We start from the raw sequence: 17,687 nt of genomic DNA, 5'->3' as shown, positions 1-17,687 counted from the left end.
CACACCACACCACACCTCCGGGTCTATCCACTTCATGATGTGGATGTGAAGAGGATGTTGCCAGTAGTGGGAGAGTCTAGGACTAGAGGGCACAAAATAAAAGGACATACCTTTAGAATGGAAATGAGGAGGAATTTCTTTAGTCAGAGGGTAATGAATCTCTGGAATTCATTGGCACAAAAGGCTGTGGAGACCAAGTCAATGGGTATTTTTAAAGCGGCAATTGACAGATTCTTGATTATTAAGGGTGTTAAAGGTTACAGGGAAAAGGCAGGAGAGTGGGGTTGAGAGGGAAAAATAGATCAGCCATGATTGAATGGCGGAGTAGACTTGATGGACCAAATGGCCTAACTCTGCTCTTATGACTTACGAACGTATGTGCCTGGTGGAAGGAGCTCCCTGACCTTGCAGCACACTAAGGGCCTGGAGATAGAGGATCTTCAGCAGGCCACAGATCCCCAGGGGCTCGTGGGGACTGAAGGGCTTGTTATAGAGAGTTATAGAGTTCTACAGCGTGGAAACAGGCCCATCAGCCCAACTTGCCCGCGCCGACCAACATGCTCCATCTACACTAATCCCACCTCCATGCATTTGGCCCATATCCTTCTAAACCTGCGTAAATGCTTCTTAAACATTGCAATAATACCTGCCTCAACTACCTCCTTCGGCAACTCGTTCCACATACCCACCACCTTTTGTGTAAAAAATTTACCCCTCAGATTCCTTTCCCCGCTCACTTTAAACCTTTGTCCTCTGGTTCTGAGTTAATGGGAGAGGCTGGATGGGCCGGCACTGTTGTCCCTGGAGTAAAGGAGGCTGAGGGGTGACCTTGTAGAGGGTAATGAAATCATGAGGGTGTAGATAAGGTGGATCACATTTGTTTCCCCAGGATAGGGCAGTCTAAGCGGAGCATAAGGGTCTCGACCTGAAACGTCACACATTCCTTCTCTCCAGAGATGCTGCCTGTCCTGCTGAGTTACTCCAGCTCCTTGTGTCTATCTAGGACAGTCTAAAGCAGGAGGCAGCAGTCAGTGTACAAACACTGCTCGTTCACCAGTACCGCCCTGTGAGTTGAGCAGACACCCTCACTAGTTCATCAATGCTCGCTGACTGCGTGGATGTCTGCAGCTACTGTCAGGCTCAGAGGTGGAATAAAGCAGTCGGCGGTCACAATCTTCCACAAAACGTCAGTTTAGAGCAGTCGAGTTACACAGCATCGATACAGGCCCTTCAGCCCAACCCATCCCAGTAGATCAAAGGACATGGAGGACAGCAGCATCAGTGTGGACAATACTAATAATGCAAGGGCAGTTTGAGACTAAGGAGGAGGAGGTGTTGGGGCTCTTGAAGAGTATTAAGGTGGATAAATCCCTAGAACCTGATGGGATGTAGCCCAGGTTATTGAGGGAAGCAAGAGAGGAGATTGTGTGAGTCTTGACAAAGATCTGAAGAAGGTCACCCATTCCTTCCTCCCGAGATGCTGCCTGACCTGCTGAGTTACTCCAGCATTTTGTGAATAAATACCTTCGATTTGTACCAGCATCTGCAGTTATTTTCTTAGACAAATTGGTTAGTAAGTTTGCAGATGATACCAAGATTGTTTGGGTCGTATTCAGTGAGGAAGGTTGTCAAGGTATACAGTCGAAAAATAGATCAGCTGCAGAAATGGGCAGAGAAATGGGCAGATAGTTTAATCTGAGCAGGTGTGAGGTATTACACTTTTGGAGGTCAAATATAAGGGGAATATATAAAATGAATGGCATGACCTTTAATAGTATTGATGTAGAGTGAGTCCAAGTCCACAACTCCCTGAAACTGGCAACAAAAGTAGATAGAGCTGCAAAGAAGGCATATGGTATGCTTGTTTTCATTGGTTGGGCATTAAGTATAAGAGTCAGGAAGACATGATGCAGCTTTATAAGACTTTGGTTAGACCGCATTTGGAGTATGGTGTTCAGTTCTAGTCGCCCCATTGCAGGAAGGATGTGGATGTTTTGGAAAGCGTGCAAAAGGGGCTCACCAGATTTTGCCTGGATTAGGGGGTATTGGTTACAGGGAGAGGTTGGGCAGATTTATATTAATTTCTCTGGAATGCCGGAGGTTGCTAGGAGACCGGATAGAAGTATATAAAATTATGAGAGGCAGAGACAGGGTAGACAGTCAGAACCTTTCACCCAGGATGCAAAAAATCAAATACTAGAGGGCATCACTTTAAGGTGAGAGAGGCAAAGTTTAAAGGCGATGTGTGGGGCAAACGTTTTACACAGAGGATGGAAAGTCCTTGGTACGCTTTGCTGGGGTTGGTGGTTGAGCAGATACAATAGTAGCATTTAAGAAACTTTTGGATAGGTATGTGATTATGCAGGGAGTGGATGGAAATAGATTATATGGAGGCAGATAAGAGATGGTCTTATCATCATGTTCAGCACAGACATTGTGGGCCGAAGGGCCTGTTCTTGTGCTGTTCTATGTTCATCCATGCTGACCAAGATGCCTATTTATGGGAAACCCATTTGCCTGTATTTGGACCATATCCCTCTAAACCTTTCCTACCTATGTACCTGTCGAAAGGTTGTTATATTACCTGCCTCAACTACCTGTTCTGACGGCTCGTTCCACACACTCTCTGTGTGGAAAAACCTGCCCCTCAGGTTCCCTTTAAATCTCTCCCTGCTTGCCTTAAACCTATGCCATCTGGCTTTAAACTCCCCTACACTGGGGAAGAGTCTGGTCTTGGGGCCATATCCACCCCCAAACCTCTAGGCCCTTCCATACAAGAGTCCACAGCCAGAGGGCAGGTCTCAGGACAACAGTGCATTCATTCATGACAAAGACAAGGAAGAATGTCTTGTGAGATTCTTTACCCCAGCAAGTCCTGGCTGCATTCAAAGCTGAGGCAGGGGCATTTGCAATCAGCAAGGAGGTCAGTTGGAAAGGATGGGAAACTGTGGGAATGCCGGATCAGCCAGGATCCTACTGAATGCTGGAGCAAGGCTCAATGGGCAGAATGGCCCTCTTCTGTTCCCACTTATGTCACGCCCTACATGAATGACCATGTCAAAAGTCATTTATTGTCATATGTCCCAGATAGAACAATGAAATTCTTACTTGCAGCAGCACAACAGAATATGTAAACATAGTACACTGTACATAGCACACATAAAGACCAGGAATCCACAAATAATGCACTGAATGAGCATGTAAATATTGTGATATCTTGAGTTCAGACACAGAATAACAAGTGAACTCACTGCTGACCAGAACATGACTGCACAGCTGTACTGTGGTTTATTCAATCATTTACAATCCTCCAACCAAAGGTGGCGCTATTACAACTCCTTCCACCCTAATAAAAAAACATTTTCTTGTGGACATTTTGTTTTGAATATAACCAACGGTATGAAATTATTACAATCTTGTCTGATAGTTTACTTTTATATAACCTGAATAAAATGAGGGCATCATGCATATATGTTGCATATACAATGATATGTGCATTTCAGGAAATAACTTCACAAATTAAACCAAACCACTGGGTTTCTCCTTCTTTCTGGATATCTTCCCTGACCAAAAGTTTCTGACTGTTTAGAATCACTTGGACTCATTTTTAATCGAGTCAAGCCTTCCTTTTGACTTACATTCTTAGATTCCAGTCCATCAGTCAATTTTGTTTGACTGTCAACCCCACTTGAACCTCCAATTTCAGGCTGATTCAAACTCTCACTAACTTGTGTACCTTCTTGTACCATTTCTGGTTCATCTGGTACTTGTACTTGAGTAGTAACCCAATTATCTGACTCGTCTAATTGGTCTGATTTCAACCCTGTCTGTGCTTGCATAGGCATGACATGGTCAATGTGTACTTTTCTCACCTTTCCACTTCCAAACATCTTGACCAAGTATGTCCGTGGTCCGCACTTTCCCACTACTCTTCCAGGTAACCACTTTACCCACTTGTGATGATGGTTTTTCACCTTTACCTTCTGATTCAACTCAACATTCCTTTCCTTTACTCTACTTCCGTCATGATATGCTTTTTGTTTCTTGTGTTTCTCTTCTACTGTTTGAGCCAAGTTTGGTTTCAACAGTGAAAACCTTGTTCTGGGTTTTCTTTTCAAGAACAGTTCAGCTGGTGTTTGACCAGTAGTGATGTGAGGTGTGTTTCGATATGTAATCAGAAAGTTAGCCAGTTTGTGAAACAAAGACAACTGTCTTTTCTTTGGATTTGGATCCAGCAGTTGTTTGACTAATGTACGCTTCACAATTTGCACTGTGCGTTCTGCTGCACCATTGGAAGCGGGATGGTATGGAGCTACGCAAGTGTGTTTTACAACATTCCCTTTCATGAATTGTGCAAACTCTTGTGAACAGAATTGTGGTCCGTTATCAGACACAATTTCCTCTGGAAATCCATAGGACGCAAACAACCCTCGCAAAATGTCTATCGTTTTGCTGGATGTTGTTTTTTCCATCGAAAACACCTCAACCCACTTGGAGTGACTATCAATCACAATGAACAATTGTTGTCCATCTAACTGCAAAGTCAATGTGTAATCTTTGCCACACTCTAACCGGCCATTTCCTTGGCTGTAGCGGTACTGTGGGTGGATTCTTTCCAACTGCTTGACATGTGCTACACTCTTTCACTGTTTGTTCTATGCACTAATGGATTACTAATGAGGGGGCAAACTCTAGGAGTTAATGGCAACGTGAAACTATCATTAATGAATAAAAGTGCATACAATTCATCAAGTGCACCCAGTGAGTGTGTAAGCACCAATAATGCACCAACAGTGCACCCAATGAGTGTGCAGGCACCGTAATGCATTACGAGTGCACCAAATAAGCATTAATAACGTCACAATAGTACACCAAGTGAATATGTATCATCAGTCAGACATCAGTGGTGCGCTGAGAATGTGAGCATCAGTAGTTCACCAAGAGAGTGTGTGTGCACCAGTAACACAACAGTAGTGCACTGAGAGTGTGAGAATCAGTAGTGGACCCCAAGTGTGTGCAAGTATCAGCTGTGCACTGAGAAAGTGAGAGTATCAGTAGTGCACTGAGTGTGAGCCTCAGTAATACACCAGTAGTGCACCTAGGGAGCGTATGTATCAGTAACACACCAGTAGTGCACTGTGAGTGTGAGCATCAGTAACACATCAGTAGTGCACCTAGGGAGCGTATGCATCAGTAACACACCAGGAGTACAATGTGAGTGTGAGCCTCAGTAATACAACGGTGGTGCAACAGTCCTCTTGTTGAGTGTGGAAATTGCATTTCTCTTGGAAATAGAACTCTCTAATCTCTCAGGTGACAGATGTGGAGGCACGAGAGTGTTGATCCACATCCTCACCAAAACACGAAGGGAAACGCGCCGTGCAAGGTGAAAGCAACACAGGAGCCCGGATGGAGTGGTGCAAGGATGGAGCGGTGCAAGGATGGAGCGGTGCAAGGATGGAGCGGTGCAAGGGTGGAGCGGTGCAAGGGTGGAGCGGTGCAAGGGTGGAGCGGTGCAAGGGTGGAGCGGTGCAAGGGTGGAGCGGTGCAAGGGTGGAGCGGTGCAAGGGTGGAGCGGTGCAAGGGTGGAGCGGTGCAAGGGTGGAGCGGTGCAAGGGTGGAGCGGTGCAAGGGTGGAGCGGTGCAAGGGTGGAGCGGTGCAAGGGTGGAGCGGTGCAAGGGTGGAGCGGTGCAAGGGTGGAGCGGTGCAAGGGTGGAGCGGTGCAAGGGTGGAGCGGTGCAAGGGTGGAGCGGTGCAAGGGTGGAGCGGTGCAAGGGTGGAGCGGTGCAAGGGTGGAGCGGTGCAAGGGTGGAGCGGTGCAAGGATGGCGTTGCAGGGATAGAGGTGGACCGGAGATAAACTACTATCAAGATTCGTAAAGCAGAAAGTTGCAGATGCTCAAAACTGCTGGAGAGAGGAACAGTTTACACTATGGATAAAGGCACTTCAATCGGAAACGTTTTTCTTTTCCTCTCCTCTGCCGACTCTGCTGAGTATTTCCAGCATTTTCTACACTGAAATCTTCAGATTTCCAACACTACACTTGGTGCCTTTCCAATAATGGTCTCTGGCCTGAAACATTGACTTTCACTTCCCATAGATGTGGCCTAACCTCACAGTTACAGACATGTACCGCCTTTCGGCCCACTGTGTCCATACTGACCATCATGCCAAACTATACTAGTCCCACTTGCCTGCATTGATTTCATATTTTTCTATGCCTTGCTCATTTAACTGCCTGTCCAGAGGCCTTTGAAATGTTGATGCTGTTCCTGGCTCCGCCACTTCCTCTGGTAGCTCATAGCAGATACCAACTAGATGTTGTGTGAAAATGTACTTCTTAGATTGCCTTTAAACCTCCTCCCTCTCATCCTTAAACTTATGCCCTCTGGTTCCATACAACTGGAAACAGACTCTGACTACCTACCCTATAGGTGCCTCCACGGGTGAAGATGGCAGGGGAAGAGAAAATACATTCTGGCCTCCCATCACAGTGAGGAGGTGACTGGAGGAGTGTGATGGATGTTTCTCTTTTTTGTTTTGTTTTTGTTTTGTGTTGGTTTGTGATTGTGTGTGTAATTGCTTATTTTTATTGCTCTTATTGTTGGACTGTGGGTGACAAAATCTTGTCCAAAAGACTTGTTTTTTTGGATGACAATAAGGGTTATTCTGATTCTGATTGTCTCATCTTAGCTTTCTTCACTCCAGGGAAAACAGTCCCAGCTTATTCCATCATTCCTTATAACTCAAGCTAGGCTTGACAATATCATTTCTGCATCTTCTTTAGCTTAACTCTTCCATACTGTAGCAATCTGACTGCACACAATATTCCAAGTGCAACAAACACCCTGTGCAGTTGTAACGTGCTCCCACAATACCAGTATTCACTACCCCAACTGATGATGGCAAGCGTGCCAAAAACCTTCCTTCTTCATCACCATAGAGTTGTACGCCTGTAAACAGGCCCTTTAGTCCAACTTATCCATGCTTTACACGTGTCCCATTTAGAAGTGTTTTGTCCATATCCCTCTAAACCATATCAATGTTAAAAGTATACCTGGTGAAACTACTTTCTCTGGCAGTTCCATATCCATACCCACCATCCTGTGTGTCAAAGAGGTCTGTGTCATCCTCAGCCTTCATAATGAGAGGAGTTGAGTATAGGAGCAGAGGACCTTCTGCAGTTGTACAGGGCCCTGGTGAGTCCACACCTGGAGTATTGTGTGCAGTTTTGGTCTCCTAATTTGAGGAAGGACATTCTTGCTATTGAGGGAGTGCAGCGTACGTTCACAAGGTTAATTCCCGGGAAGCCAGGACTGTCATATGATGAACGAATGGAGCGACTGGGCTTGTATTCACTAGAATTTAGAAGGATGAGAGGGGATCTTATAGAAACATATAAAATGATTAAGAGACTGGAAACGCTAGATGCAGGAAAGATGTTCCCAATGTTGGGGGAGTCCAGAACCAGGGGCCACAGTTTAAGAATAAGGGGTGGGCCATTTAGAACTGAGATGAGGAAGAACATTTTCACCCAGAGAGTTGTGAATTTGTGGAATTCTCTGCCTCAGACGGCAATGGAGGCCGATTCACTGGATGCATTCAAAAGAGATTTAGACAGAGCTCTAGGAACTAGCAGAATCAAGGGATATGGGGAGAAGGCAGGAATGGGGATGGTCTGCCATGATCACATTGAATGGCAGTGCTGGCTCGAAGGGCCGAATGGCCTCCTCCTGCACCTATTGTCTTTTCTACACCCCTTTCACTTAAACACATTCTTCATATAGCAGCTTGATCAAACCTGCAAAAAATAGAGATGTGGACTCTCCAACGTCGTGTACAGCCCATACATAACATGATATTCCAAGGTAGACACAAAATGTTGGAGTAACTCAGTGGGACAGGCGGTATCTCTGGAGAGAAGGAACGGGTCGAGACCTTTCTTCAGACTGATATAGACTGGCATGGAGAGAAGGAAGGGTCTCGACCCGAAACATCGCCCATTCCTTCCCTCCAGAGATGCTGCCTGTCCCGCTGAGTTATTCCAGCATTTTGTGTCTATCTTCGATTTAAACCAGCTTCTGCAGTTCTTTCCTACACATGATATTCCAACTGTAGTACAGTACCCAATACCCTGGCCGGTGAAGGCCACACACCTTTCTCACCACACTTTTTACCTGAGATGGCACTTTCAAAGAACTCTATGTACCTGCACCCCGAGCTCTCTATCCACAACGCTCCTCAGGGCTTTGCCACGTACTGTGTGTGCAAGGCCTATCTTGGTTTAACTTACCAGAAAGCAACACGTTTCACTTTTCCGCCGATCCTTTACCAATTTATCCAGTCGATCTCGACCCTAGGCTGTGGAAACCTTAGTCAACCTTCTTCACTGACCACTTTTATCTGCAAATTTTGGTGTTACCTGTTTTGAGTACATAATGTATTTTCCATTTTTGTTTGATATTTCTGGCACCTGCAGATTTTGTACGACAATAAAACTTGGTTTTGAAAATTAGAGCTTGAATTATGCGCAAAGCAATCGTTGACCAGGGAGTTGAGGCAAAGGGAGGTCCCACCGCTGCTCCTCCCCCCCGCCACACGGGGTCGCTGCTCCTCCCCCCCGCCACACGGGGTCGCTGCTCCTCCCCCCCGCCACACGGGGTCGCTGCTCCCCCCCCCCGCCACACGGGGTCGCTGCTCCTCCCCCCCGCCACACGGGGCCGCTGCTCCTCCTCCCCGCCACACGGGGCCGCTGCTCCTCCCCGCCACACGGGGCCGCTGCTCCTCCCCGCCACACGGGGCCGCTGCTCCTCCCCGCCACACGGGGCCGCTGCCAGCGTCTGCGACGCCAGCGACGTCAGGACGCCCGCCCGACGTGGTTACGTACCTGCATTTTTGTCGGTTTGGCGGGACCGGGTGAGTGCAGCGGTCGCGGAAGGGAATGGGGGTGGGTGGGCTAGGATGTCTAGGGGTGGGGGTGTCTGGGGGTGTCTGGGGGTGAGGGGTGTCTGGGGGTGTCTGGGGGTGTCTGGGGGTGAGGGGTGTCTGGGGGTGTCTGGGGGTGTCTGGGGGTGAGGGGTGTCTGGGGGTGTCTGGGGGTGTCTGGGGGTGAGGGGTGTCTGGGGGTGTCTGGGGGTGTCTGGGGGTGGGTGGGCTAGGATGTCTAGGGGTGGGGGTGTCTGGGGGTGAGGGGTGTCTGGGGGTGAGGGGTGTCTGGGGGTGGGGTGGGGGTGTGTAGGGGTGGGGTGTCTGGGGGTGGGGTGGGGGTGTGTAGGGGTGGGGTGTCTGGGGGTGAGGGGTGGGGGTGTGTAGGGGTGGGGGTGTGTAGGGGTGGGGGTGTGTAGGGGTGGGGTGTCTGGGGGTGAGGGGTGGGGGTGTGTAGGGGTGGGGGTGTGTAGGGGTGGGGGTGTGTAGGGGTGGGGTGTCTGGGGGTGAGGGGTGGGGGTGTGTAGGGGTGGGGTGTCTGGGGGTGAGGGGTGTGTAGGGGTGGGGTGTCTGGGGGTGAGGGGTGGGGGTGTGTAGGGGTGGGGGTGTGTAGGGGTGGGGTGTCTGGGGGTGGGGGTGTCTGGGGGTGGGGGTGTGTAGGGGTGAGGGGTGGGGGTGTGTAGGGGTGGGGTGTCTGGGGGTGGGGGTGTCTGGGGGTGGGGGTGTGTAGGGGTGAGGGGTGGGGGTGTGTAGGGGTGGGGGTGTGTAGGGGTGGGGGTGTCTGGGGGTGAGGGGTGGGGGTGTGTAGGGGTGGGGTGTCTGGGGGTGGGGGTGTCTGGGGGTGAGGGGTGGGGGTGTGTAGGGGTGGGGTGTCTGGGGGTGGGGGTGTGTAGGGGTGGGGTGTCTGGGGGTGGGGTGGGGGTGTCTGGGGGTGGGGGTGTCTGGGGGTGAGGGGTGTCTGGGGGTGGGGTGGGGGTGTGTAGGGGTGGGGTGTCTGGGGGTGAGGGGTGGGGGTGTCTGGGGGTGAGGGGTGGGGGTGTCTGGGGGTGGGGGTGTGTAGGGGTGGGGGTGTGTAGGGGTGGGGTGTCTGGGGGTGGGGGTGTGTAGGGGTGGGGTGTCGGGGTGGGGGTGTGTAGGGGTGGGGTGTCTGGGGGTGGGGGTGTGTAGGGGTGGGGTGTCTGGGGGTGGGGTGGGGGTGTCTGGGGGTGGGGGTGTCTGGGGGTGAGGGGTGTCTGGGGGTGGGGTGGGGGTGTGTAGGGGTGGGGTGGGGGTGTGTAGGGGTGGGGTGTCTGGGGGTGGGGGTGTGTAGGGGTGGGGTGTCTGGGGGTGGGGGTGTGTAGGGGTGGGGTGTCTGGGGGTGGGGGTGTGTAGGGGTGGGGTGTCTGGGGGTGGGGTGGGGGTGTCTGGGGGTGGGGGTGTCTGGGGGTGAGGGGTGTGTAGGGGTGGGGTGTCTGGGGGTGAGGGATGTCTGGGGGTGAGGGGTGGGGGTGTGTAGGGGTGGGGTGTCTGGGGGTGAGGGATGTCTGGGGGTGAGGGGTGGGGGTGTCTGGGGGTGAGGGGTGTCTGGGGGTGAGGGATGTCTGGGGGTGAGGGGTGTCTGGGGGTGAGGGGTGTCTGGGGGTGAGGGGTGTCTGGGGGTGAGGGGTGTCGGGGTGGGGTGTCTGGGGGTGAGGGGTGTCGGGGTGAGGGGTGTCTGGGGGTGGGGGGTGTCTGGGGGTGGGGGGTGTCTGGGGGTGAGGGGTGTCTGGGGGTGGGGGGTGTCTGGGGGTGAGGGGTGTCTGGGGGTGAGGGGTGTCTGGGGGTGAGGGGTGTCTGGGGGTGAGGGGTGTCTGGGGGTGAGGGGTGTCGGGGTGGGGTGTCTGGGGGTGAGGGGTGTCTGGGGGTGAGGGGTGTCTGGGGGTGGGGGGTGTCTGGGGGTGAGGGGTGTCTGGGGGTGAGGGGTGTCTGGGGGTGAGGGGTGTCTGGGGGTGAGGGGTGTCTGGGGGTGAGGGGTGTCTGGGGGTGAGGGGTGTCTGGGGGTGGGGGGTGTCTGGGGGTGAGGGGTGTCTGGGGGTGAGGGGTGTCTGGAGGTGAGGGGTGTCTGGGGGTGAGGGGTGTCTGGGGGTGAGGGTGTCTGGGGGTGAGGGGTGTCTGGGGGTGAGGGGTGTCGGGGTGGGGTGACTGGGGTGAGGATGTATGGGGGTGAGGGGTGTCTGGGGGTGAGGGGTGTCTAGGGGTGGGGTGTCTGGGGGTGAGGGGTGTCTGGGGGTGAGGGGTGTCTGGGGGTGAGGGGTGTCGAGGTGAGGGGTGCCTGGGGGTGAGGGGTGTCTGGGGGTGAGGTGGGGTGGGGTGTCTGGGGGTGAGGGGTGTCTAGGGGTGAGGGGTGTCTGGAGGTGAGGGGTATTGGGGTGAGGGGTGTCTGGGGGTGAGGGTGTCTAGGGGTGGGGTGTCTGGGGGTGAGGGGTGTCTGGGGGTGAGGGGTGTCTAGGAGTGGGGTGTCTGGAGGTGAGGGGTGTCGAGGGGTGGGGTGTCTGGGGGTGAGGGGTGTCTGGGGGTGAGGGGTGTCTGGGGGTGAGGGGTGTCTGGGGGTGAGGGGTGTCGGGGTGGGGTGTCTGGGGGTGAGGGGTGTCTGGGGGTGAGGGGTGTCTGGGGGTGGGGGGTGTCTGGGGGTGAGGGGTGTCTGGGGGTGAGGGGTGTCTGGGGGTGAGGGGTGTCTGGGGGTGAGGGGTGTCTGGGGGTGAGGGGTGTCTGGGGGTGAGGGGTGTCTGGGGGTGAGGGGTGTCTGGGGGTGAGGGGTGTCTGGGGGTGAGGGGTGTCTGGGGGTGGGGGGTGTCTGGGGGTGAGGGGTGTCTGGGGGTGAGGGGTGTCTGGGGGTGAGGGGTGTCTGGGGGTGAGGGTGTCTGGGGGTGAGGGGTGTCTGGGGGTGAGGGGTGTCGGGGTGGGGTGTCTGGGGTGAGGATGTATGGGGGTGAGGGGTGTCTGGGGGTGAGGGGTGTCTGGGGGTGGGGTGTCTGGGGGTGAGGGGTGTCTGGGGGTGAGGGGTGTCTGGGGGTGAGGGGTGTCGAGGTGAGGGGTGCCTGGGGGTGAGGGGTGTCTGGGGGTGAGGTGGGGTGGGGTGTCTGGGGGTGAGGGGTGTCTAGGGGTGAGGGGTGTCTGGAGGTGAGGGGTGGGGGTGTCTGGGGGTGAGGGGTGGGGGTGTGTAGGGGTGGGGGTGTGTAGGGGTGGGGTGTCTGGGGGTGGGGGTGTGTAGGGGTGGGGTGTCTGGGGGTGGGGTGGGGGTGTCTGGGGGTGGGGGTGTCTGGGGGTGAGGGGTGTCTGGGGGTGGGGTGGGGGTGTGTAGGGGTGGGGTGTCTGGGGGTGAGGGGTGGGGGTGTCTGGGGGTGAGGGGTGGGGGTGTCTGGGGGTGGGGGTGTGTAGGGGTAGGGGTGTGTAGGGGTGGGGTGTCTGGGGGTGGGGGTGTGTAGGGGTGGGGTGTCTGGGGGTGGGGGTGTGTAGGGGTGGGGTGTCTGGGGGTGGGGGTGTGTAGGGGTGGGGTGTCTGGGGGTGGGGTGGGGGTGTCTGGGGGTGGGGGTGTCTGGGGGTGAGGGGTGTCTGGGGGTGGGGTGGGGGTGTGTAGGGGTGGGGTGGGGGTGTGTAGGGGTGGGGTGTCTGGGGGTGGGGGTGTGTAGGGGTGGGGTGTCTGGGGGTGGGGGTGTGTAGGGGTGGGGTGTCTGGGGGTGGGGGTGTGTAGGGGTGGGGTGTCTGGGGGTGGGGTGGGGGTGTCTGGGGGTGGGGGTGTCTGGGGGTGAGGGGTGGGGGTGTGTAGGGGTGGGGTGTCTGGGGGTGAGGGATGTCTGGGGGTGAGGGGTGGGGGTGTGTAGGGGTGGGGTGTCTGGGGGTGAGGGATGTCTGGGGGTGAGGGGTGGGGGTGTCTGGGGGTGTCTGGGGGTGAGGGGTGTCTGGGGGTGAGGGATGTCTGGGGGTGAGGGGTGTCTGGGGGTGAGGGGTGTCTGGGGGTGAGGGGTGTCTGGGGGTGTCTGGGGGTGAGGGGTGTCGGGGTGGGGTGTCTGGGGGTGAGGGGTGTCTGGGGGTGAGGGGTGTCTGGGGGTGGGGGGTGTCTGGGGGTGGGGGGTGTCTGGGGGTGGGGGTGTCTGGGGGTGAGGGGTGTCTGGGGGTGGGGGGTGTCTGGGGGTGAGGGGTGTCTGGGGGTGAGGGGTGTCTGGGGGTGAGGGGTGTCTGGGGGTGAGGGGTGTCTGGGGGTGAGGGGTGTCGGGGTGGGGTGTCTGGGGGTGAGGGGTGTCTGGGGGTGAGGGGTGTCTGGGGGTGAGGGGTGTCTGGGGGTGGGGGGTGTCTGGGGGTGAGGGGTGTCTGGGGGTGAGGGGTGTCTGGGGGTGAGGGGTGTCTGGGGGTGAGGGGTGTCTGGGGGTGAGGGGTGTCTGGGGGTGAGGGGTGTCTGGGGGTGGGGGGTGTCTGGGGGTGAGGGGTGTCTGGGGGTGAGGGGTGTCTGGAGGTGAGGGGTGTCTGGGGGTGAGGGGTGTCTGGGGGTGAGGGGTGTCTGGGGGTGAGGGGTGTCTGGGGGTGAGGGGTGTCTGGGGGTGAGGGGTGTCGGGGTGGGGTGACTGGGGTGAGGATGTATGGGGGTGAGGGGTGTCTGGGGGTGAGGGGTGTCTAGGGGGTGGGGTGTCTGAGGGTGAGGGGTGTCTGGGGGTGAGGGGTGTCTGGGGGCGAGGGGTGTCGAGGTGAGGGGTGCCTGGGGGTGAGGGGTGTCTGGGGGTGAGGTGGGGTGGGGTGTCTGGGGGTGAGGGGTGTCTAGGGGTGAGGGGTGTCTGGAGGTGAGGGGTATTGGGGTGAGGGGTGTCTGGGGGTGAGGGTGTCTAGGGGTGGGGTGTCTGGGGGTGAGGGGTGTCTGGGGGTGAGGGGTGTCTAGGAGTGGGGTGTCTGGAGGTGAGGGGTGTCTAGGGGTGGGGTGTCTGGGGGTGAGGGGTGTCTGGGGGTGAGGGGTGTCTGGGGGTGAGGGGTGTCTGGGGGTGAGGGGTGTCGGGGTGGGGTGTCTGGGGGTGAGGGGTGTCTGGGGGTGAGGGGTGTCTGGGGGTGGGGGGTGTCTGGGGGTGAGGGGTGTCTGGGGGTGAGGGGTGTCTGGGGGGTGAGGGGTGTCTGGGGGTGAGGGGTGTCTGGGGGTGAGGGGTGTCTGGGGGTGAGGGGTGTCTGGGGGTGAGGGGTGTCTGGGGGTGAGGGGTGTCTGGGGGTGAGGGGTGTCTGGGGGTGGGGGGTGTCTGGGGGTGAGGGGTGTCTGGGGGTGAGGGGTGTCTGGAGGTGAGGGGTGTCTGGGGGTGAGGGGTGTCTGGGGGTGAGGGTGTCTGGGGGTGAGGGGTGTCTGGGGGTGAGGGGTGTCGGGGTGGGGTGTCTGGGGTGAGGATGTATGGGGGTGAGGGGTGTCTGGGGGTGAGGGGTGTCTGGGGGGTGGGGTGTCTGGGGGTGAGGGGTGTCTGGGGGTGAGGGGTGTCTGGGGGTGAGGGGTGTCGAGGTGAGGGGTGCCTGGGGGTGAGGGGTGTCTGGGGGTGAGGTGGGGTGGGGTGTCTGGGGGTGAGGGGTGTCTAGGGGTGAGGGGTGTCTGGAGGTGAGGGGTATTGGGGTGAGGGGTGTCTGGGGGTGAGGGTGTCTAGGGGTGGGGTGTCTGGGGGTGAGGGGTGTCTGGGGGTGAGGGGTGTCTAGGGGTGGGGTGTCTGGAGGTGAGGGGTGTCTAGGGGTGGGGTGTCTGGGGGTGAGGGGTGTCTGGGGGTGAGGGGTGTCTGGGGGTGAGGGGTGTCTGGCGGTGAGGGGTGTCTGGAGGTGAGGGGTGTCTGGGGGTGAGGGGTGTCGGGGTGAGGGGTGTCTGGAGGTGAGGGGTGTCTGGGGGTGAGGGGTGTCTGGGGGTGAGGGGTGTCTGGGGGTGAGGGGTGTCTGGGGTGAGGGTGTCTGGGGGTGAGGTGTCTGGGGGTGAGGGTGTCTGGGGGTGAGGGGTGTCTGGGGGTGAGGGGTGTCTGGGGGTGGGGTGTCTGGGGGTGGGGGGTGTCTAAGGGTGGGGGGTGTCTGGGTGGGGTGTCTGGGGGTGAGGGGTGTGTGGGGTGGGGTGTCTGGAGGTGAGGGGTGTCTGGAGGTGAGGGGTGTCTGGGGGTGAGGGGTGTCTGGAGGTGAGGGGTGTCTGGGGGTGTCGGGGTGGGGTGTCTGGGGTGAGGGGTGTCTGGAGGTGAGGGGTGTCTGGGGGTGAGGTGTGTCTAGGGGTGGGGTGTTGGGGTGGGGTGTCTAGGGGTGGGGTGTCTGGGGGTGAGGGGTGTCTAGGGGTGGGGTGTCTGGGGGTGAGGGGTGTCTAGGGGTGAGGGGTGTCTGGAGGTGAGGGGTGTCTGGGGTGGGGGTGTCGGGGTGAGGGGTGTCTGGGGGTGAGGGGTGTCTGGGGTGAGGGGTGTCTGGGGGTGAGGGGTGTCTGGGGTGGGGGGTGTCTGGGGGTGAGGTGGGGGTGTCTGGAGGTGAGGTGGGGGTGTCTGGAGGTGAGGGTGTCTAGGGGTGGGGGTGTCTGGGGGTGAGGGGTGTTGAGGTGGGGGTGTCTGGGGGTGAGGGGTGTTGGGGTGGGGGTGTCTGGGGTGGGGGTGTCTAGGGGTGGGGGTGTCGAGGTGAGGGTGTCTGGGGTGGGGGTGTCTGGGGTGGGGGTGTCTGGGGTGGGGGTGAGGGGTGTCGGGGGTGAGGTGTGTCTGGGGTGAGGGGTGTCTTGGGGTGAGGGGTGTCTGGGGGTGAGGGGTGTCTGGGGTGAGGGGTGTCTGGGGGTGAAGGGTGTCTGGGGTGGGGGGTGTCTGGGGTGAGGGGTGTCTGGGGGTGAGGGGTGACTGGGGGTGAGGGGTGTTGGGGTGGGGGTGTCTAGGGGTGAGGGGTGTCTAAGGGTGGGGGTGTCTGGGGGTGAGGGGTGTCGGGTGAGGGGTGTCTAGGGGTGGGGGTGTCTGGAGGTGAGGGTGTCTGGGGGTGAGGGGTGTCTGGGGGTGAGGGGTGTCTGGGGGTGAGGGGTGTCTGGGGGTGAGGGGTGTCGAGGTGAGGGGTGCCTGGGGGTGAGGGGTGTCTGGGGGTGAGGTGGGGTGGGGTGTCTGGGGGTGAGGGGTGTCTAGGGGTGAGGGGTGTCTGGAGGTGAGGGGTATTGGGGTGAGGGGTGTCTGGGGGTGAGGGTGTCTAGGGGTGGGGTGTCTGGGGGTGAGGGGTGTCTGGGGGTGAGGGGTGTCTAGGGGTGGGGTGTCTGGAGGTGAGGGGTGTCTAGGGGTGGTGTGTCTGGGGATGAGGGGTGTCTAGGGGTGAGGGGTGTCTGTGGGTGAGGGGTGTCTGGCGGTGAGGGGTGTCTGGAGGTGAGGGGTGTCTGGGGGTGAGGGGTGTCTGGAGGTGAGGGGTGTCTGGGGTGTCGGGGTGGGGTGTCTGGGGTGAGGGGTGTCTGGAGGTGAGGGGTGTCTGGGGGTGAGGGGTGTCTAGGGGTGGGGTGTTGGGGTGGGGTGTCTAGGGGTGGGGTGTCTAGGGGTGAGGGGTGTCTAGGGGTGGGGTGTCTGGGGGTGAGGGGTGTCTAGGGGTGAGGGGTGTCTGGGGTGGGGGTGTCGGGGTGAGGGGTGTCTGGGGTGAGGGGTGTCTGGGGGTGAGGGGTGTCTGGGGGTGAGGGGTGTCTGGGGTGGGGGGTGTCTGGGGGTGAGGGGTGTCTGGGGGTGAGGTGGGGGTGTCTGGAGGTGAGGGTGTCTAGGGGTGGGGGTGTCTGGGGGTGAGGGGTGTTGAGGTGGAGGTGTCTGGGGGTGAGGGGTGTTGGGGTGGGGGTGTCTGGGGTGGGGGTGTCTAGGGGTGGGGGTGTCGAGGTGAGGGTGTCTGGGGTGGGGGTGTCTGGGGTGGGGGTGTCTGGGGTGGGGGTGAGGGGTGTCGGGGGTGGGGGTGTCTGGGGGTGAGGGGTGTCTGGGGTGAGGGGTGTCTGGGGGTGAGGGGTGTCTGGGGTGAGGGGTGTCTGGGGGTGAAGGGTGTCTGGGGTGGGGGGTGACTGGGGGTGAGGGGTGTTGGGGTGGGGGTGTCTAGGGGTGAGGGGTGTCTAGGGGTGGGGGTGTCTGGGGGTGAGGGGTGTCGGGTGAGGGGTGTCTAGGGGTGGGGGTGTCTGGAGGTGAGGGTGTCTGGGGGTGAGGGGTGTCTGGGGGTGAGGGGTGTCTGGGGGTGAGGGGTGTGGGTGTCTGGGGGTGAGGGGTGTCTGGGGGTGAGGGATGTCTGGGGGTGGGGGTGTCTGGGGTGGGGGTGTCTGGAGGTGAGGGGTGTCTGGGGGTGGGGGTGAGGGGTGTCTGGGGGTGAGGGGTGTCTGGAGGTGAGGGGTGTCTGGGGTGAGGGGTGTCGGGGTGAGGGGTGTCTGGGGGTGAGGGGTGTTGGGGTGTCTGGAGGTGAGGGTGTCTCGGGGTGTCTGGGGTGAGGGCTGGGGGTGTCGGGGACGGTGTCCGGGTGAGGGTGAGAGCTGACCGTTGCTGTTCTCATCGTCCTCATGTGCCAGGCTGCTGATGCCCTTGGACAGGGGGGCAGGGGTGTCGGGGTGTCTAGGGGTGAGGGGTGTCTGGGGGTGAGGGGTGTGTGGGGGTGAGGGGTGTTGGGGCGTCTGGAGGTGAGGGGTGTCTGGGGGTGTGGGGGTGTTGGGGTGTCTGGAGGTGAGGGTGTCTCGGGGTGTCTGGGGTGAGGGCTGGGGGTGTCGGGGACGGTGTCCGGGTGAGGGTGAGAGCTGACCGTTGCTGTTCTCATCGTCCTCATGTGCCAGGCTGCTGATGCCCTTGGACAGGGGGAA

General features: G+C 58.2%; 1 protein-coding gene across 1 annotated transcript in view; it reads right to left on the bottom strand.

Moving 5' to 3' along the window:
* Positions 1-5,023: 5,023 nt before the first annotated feature.
* The window catches only part of klc4 (kinesin light chain 4), a 23,280-nt gene continuing 10,616 nt past the window's right edge, over positions 5,024-17,687 (bottom strand). Inside the window, exon 3 of the mRNA XM_078399964.1 lies at positions 5,024-5,098. Coding sequence (XP_078256090.1) covers positions 5,024-5,098 — 75 coding nt within the window. The remainder of the gene's footprint in view (positions 5,099-17,687) is intronic.

The sequence above is a fragment of the Rhinoraja longicauda genome, chromosome 5, assembly GCF_053455715.1.
Source record: "Rhinoraja longicauda isolate Sanriku21f chromosome 5, sRhiLon1.1, whole genome shotgun sequence".
In the NCBI taxonomy this organism is placed as follows: Eukaryota; Metazoa; Chordata; class Chondrichthyes; order Rajiformes; family Arhynchobatidae; genus Rhinoraja; species Rhinoraja longicauda.
The sequence above is the reverse complement of the archived record's forward strand: the minus strand, read 5'-3'. Positions and strand labels throughout refer to the sequence as shown.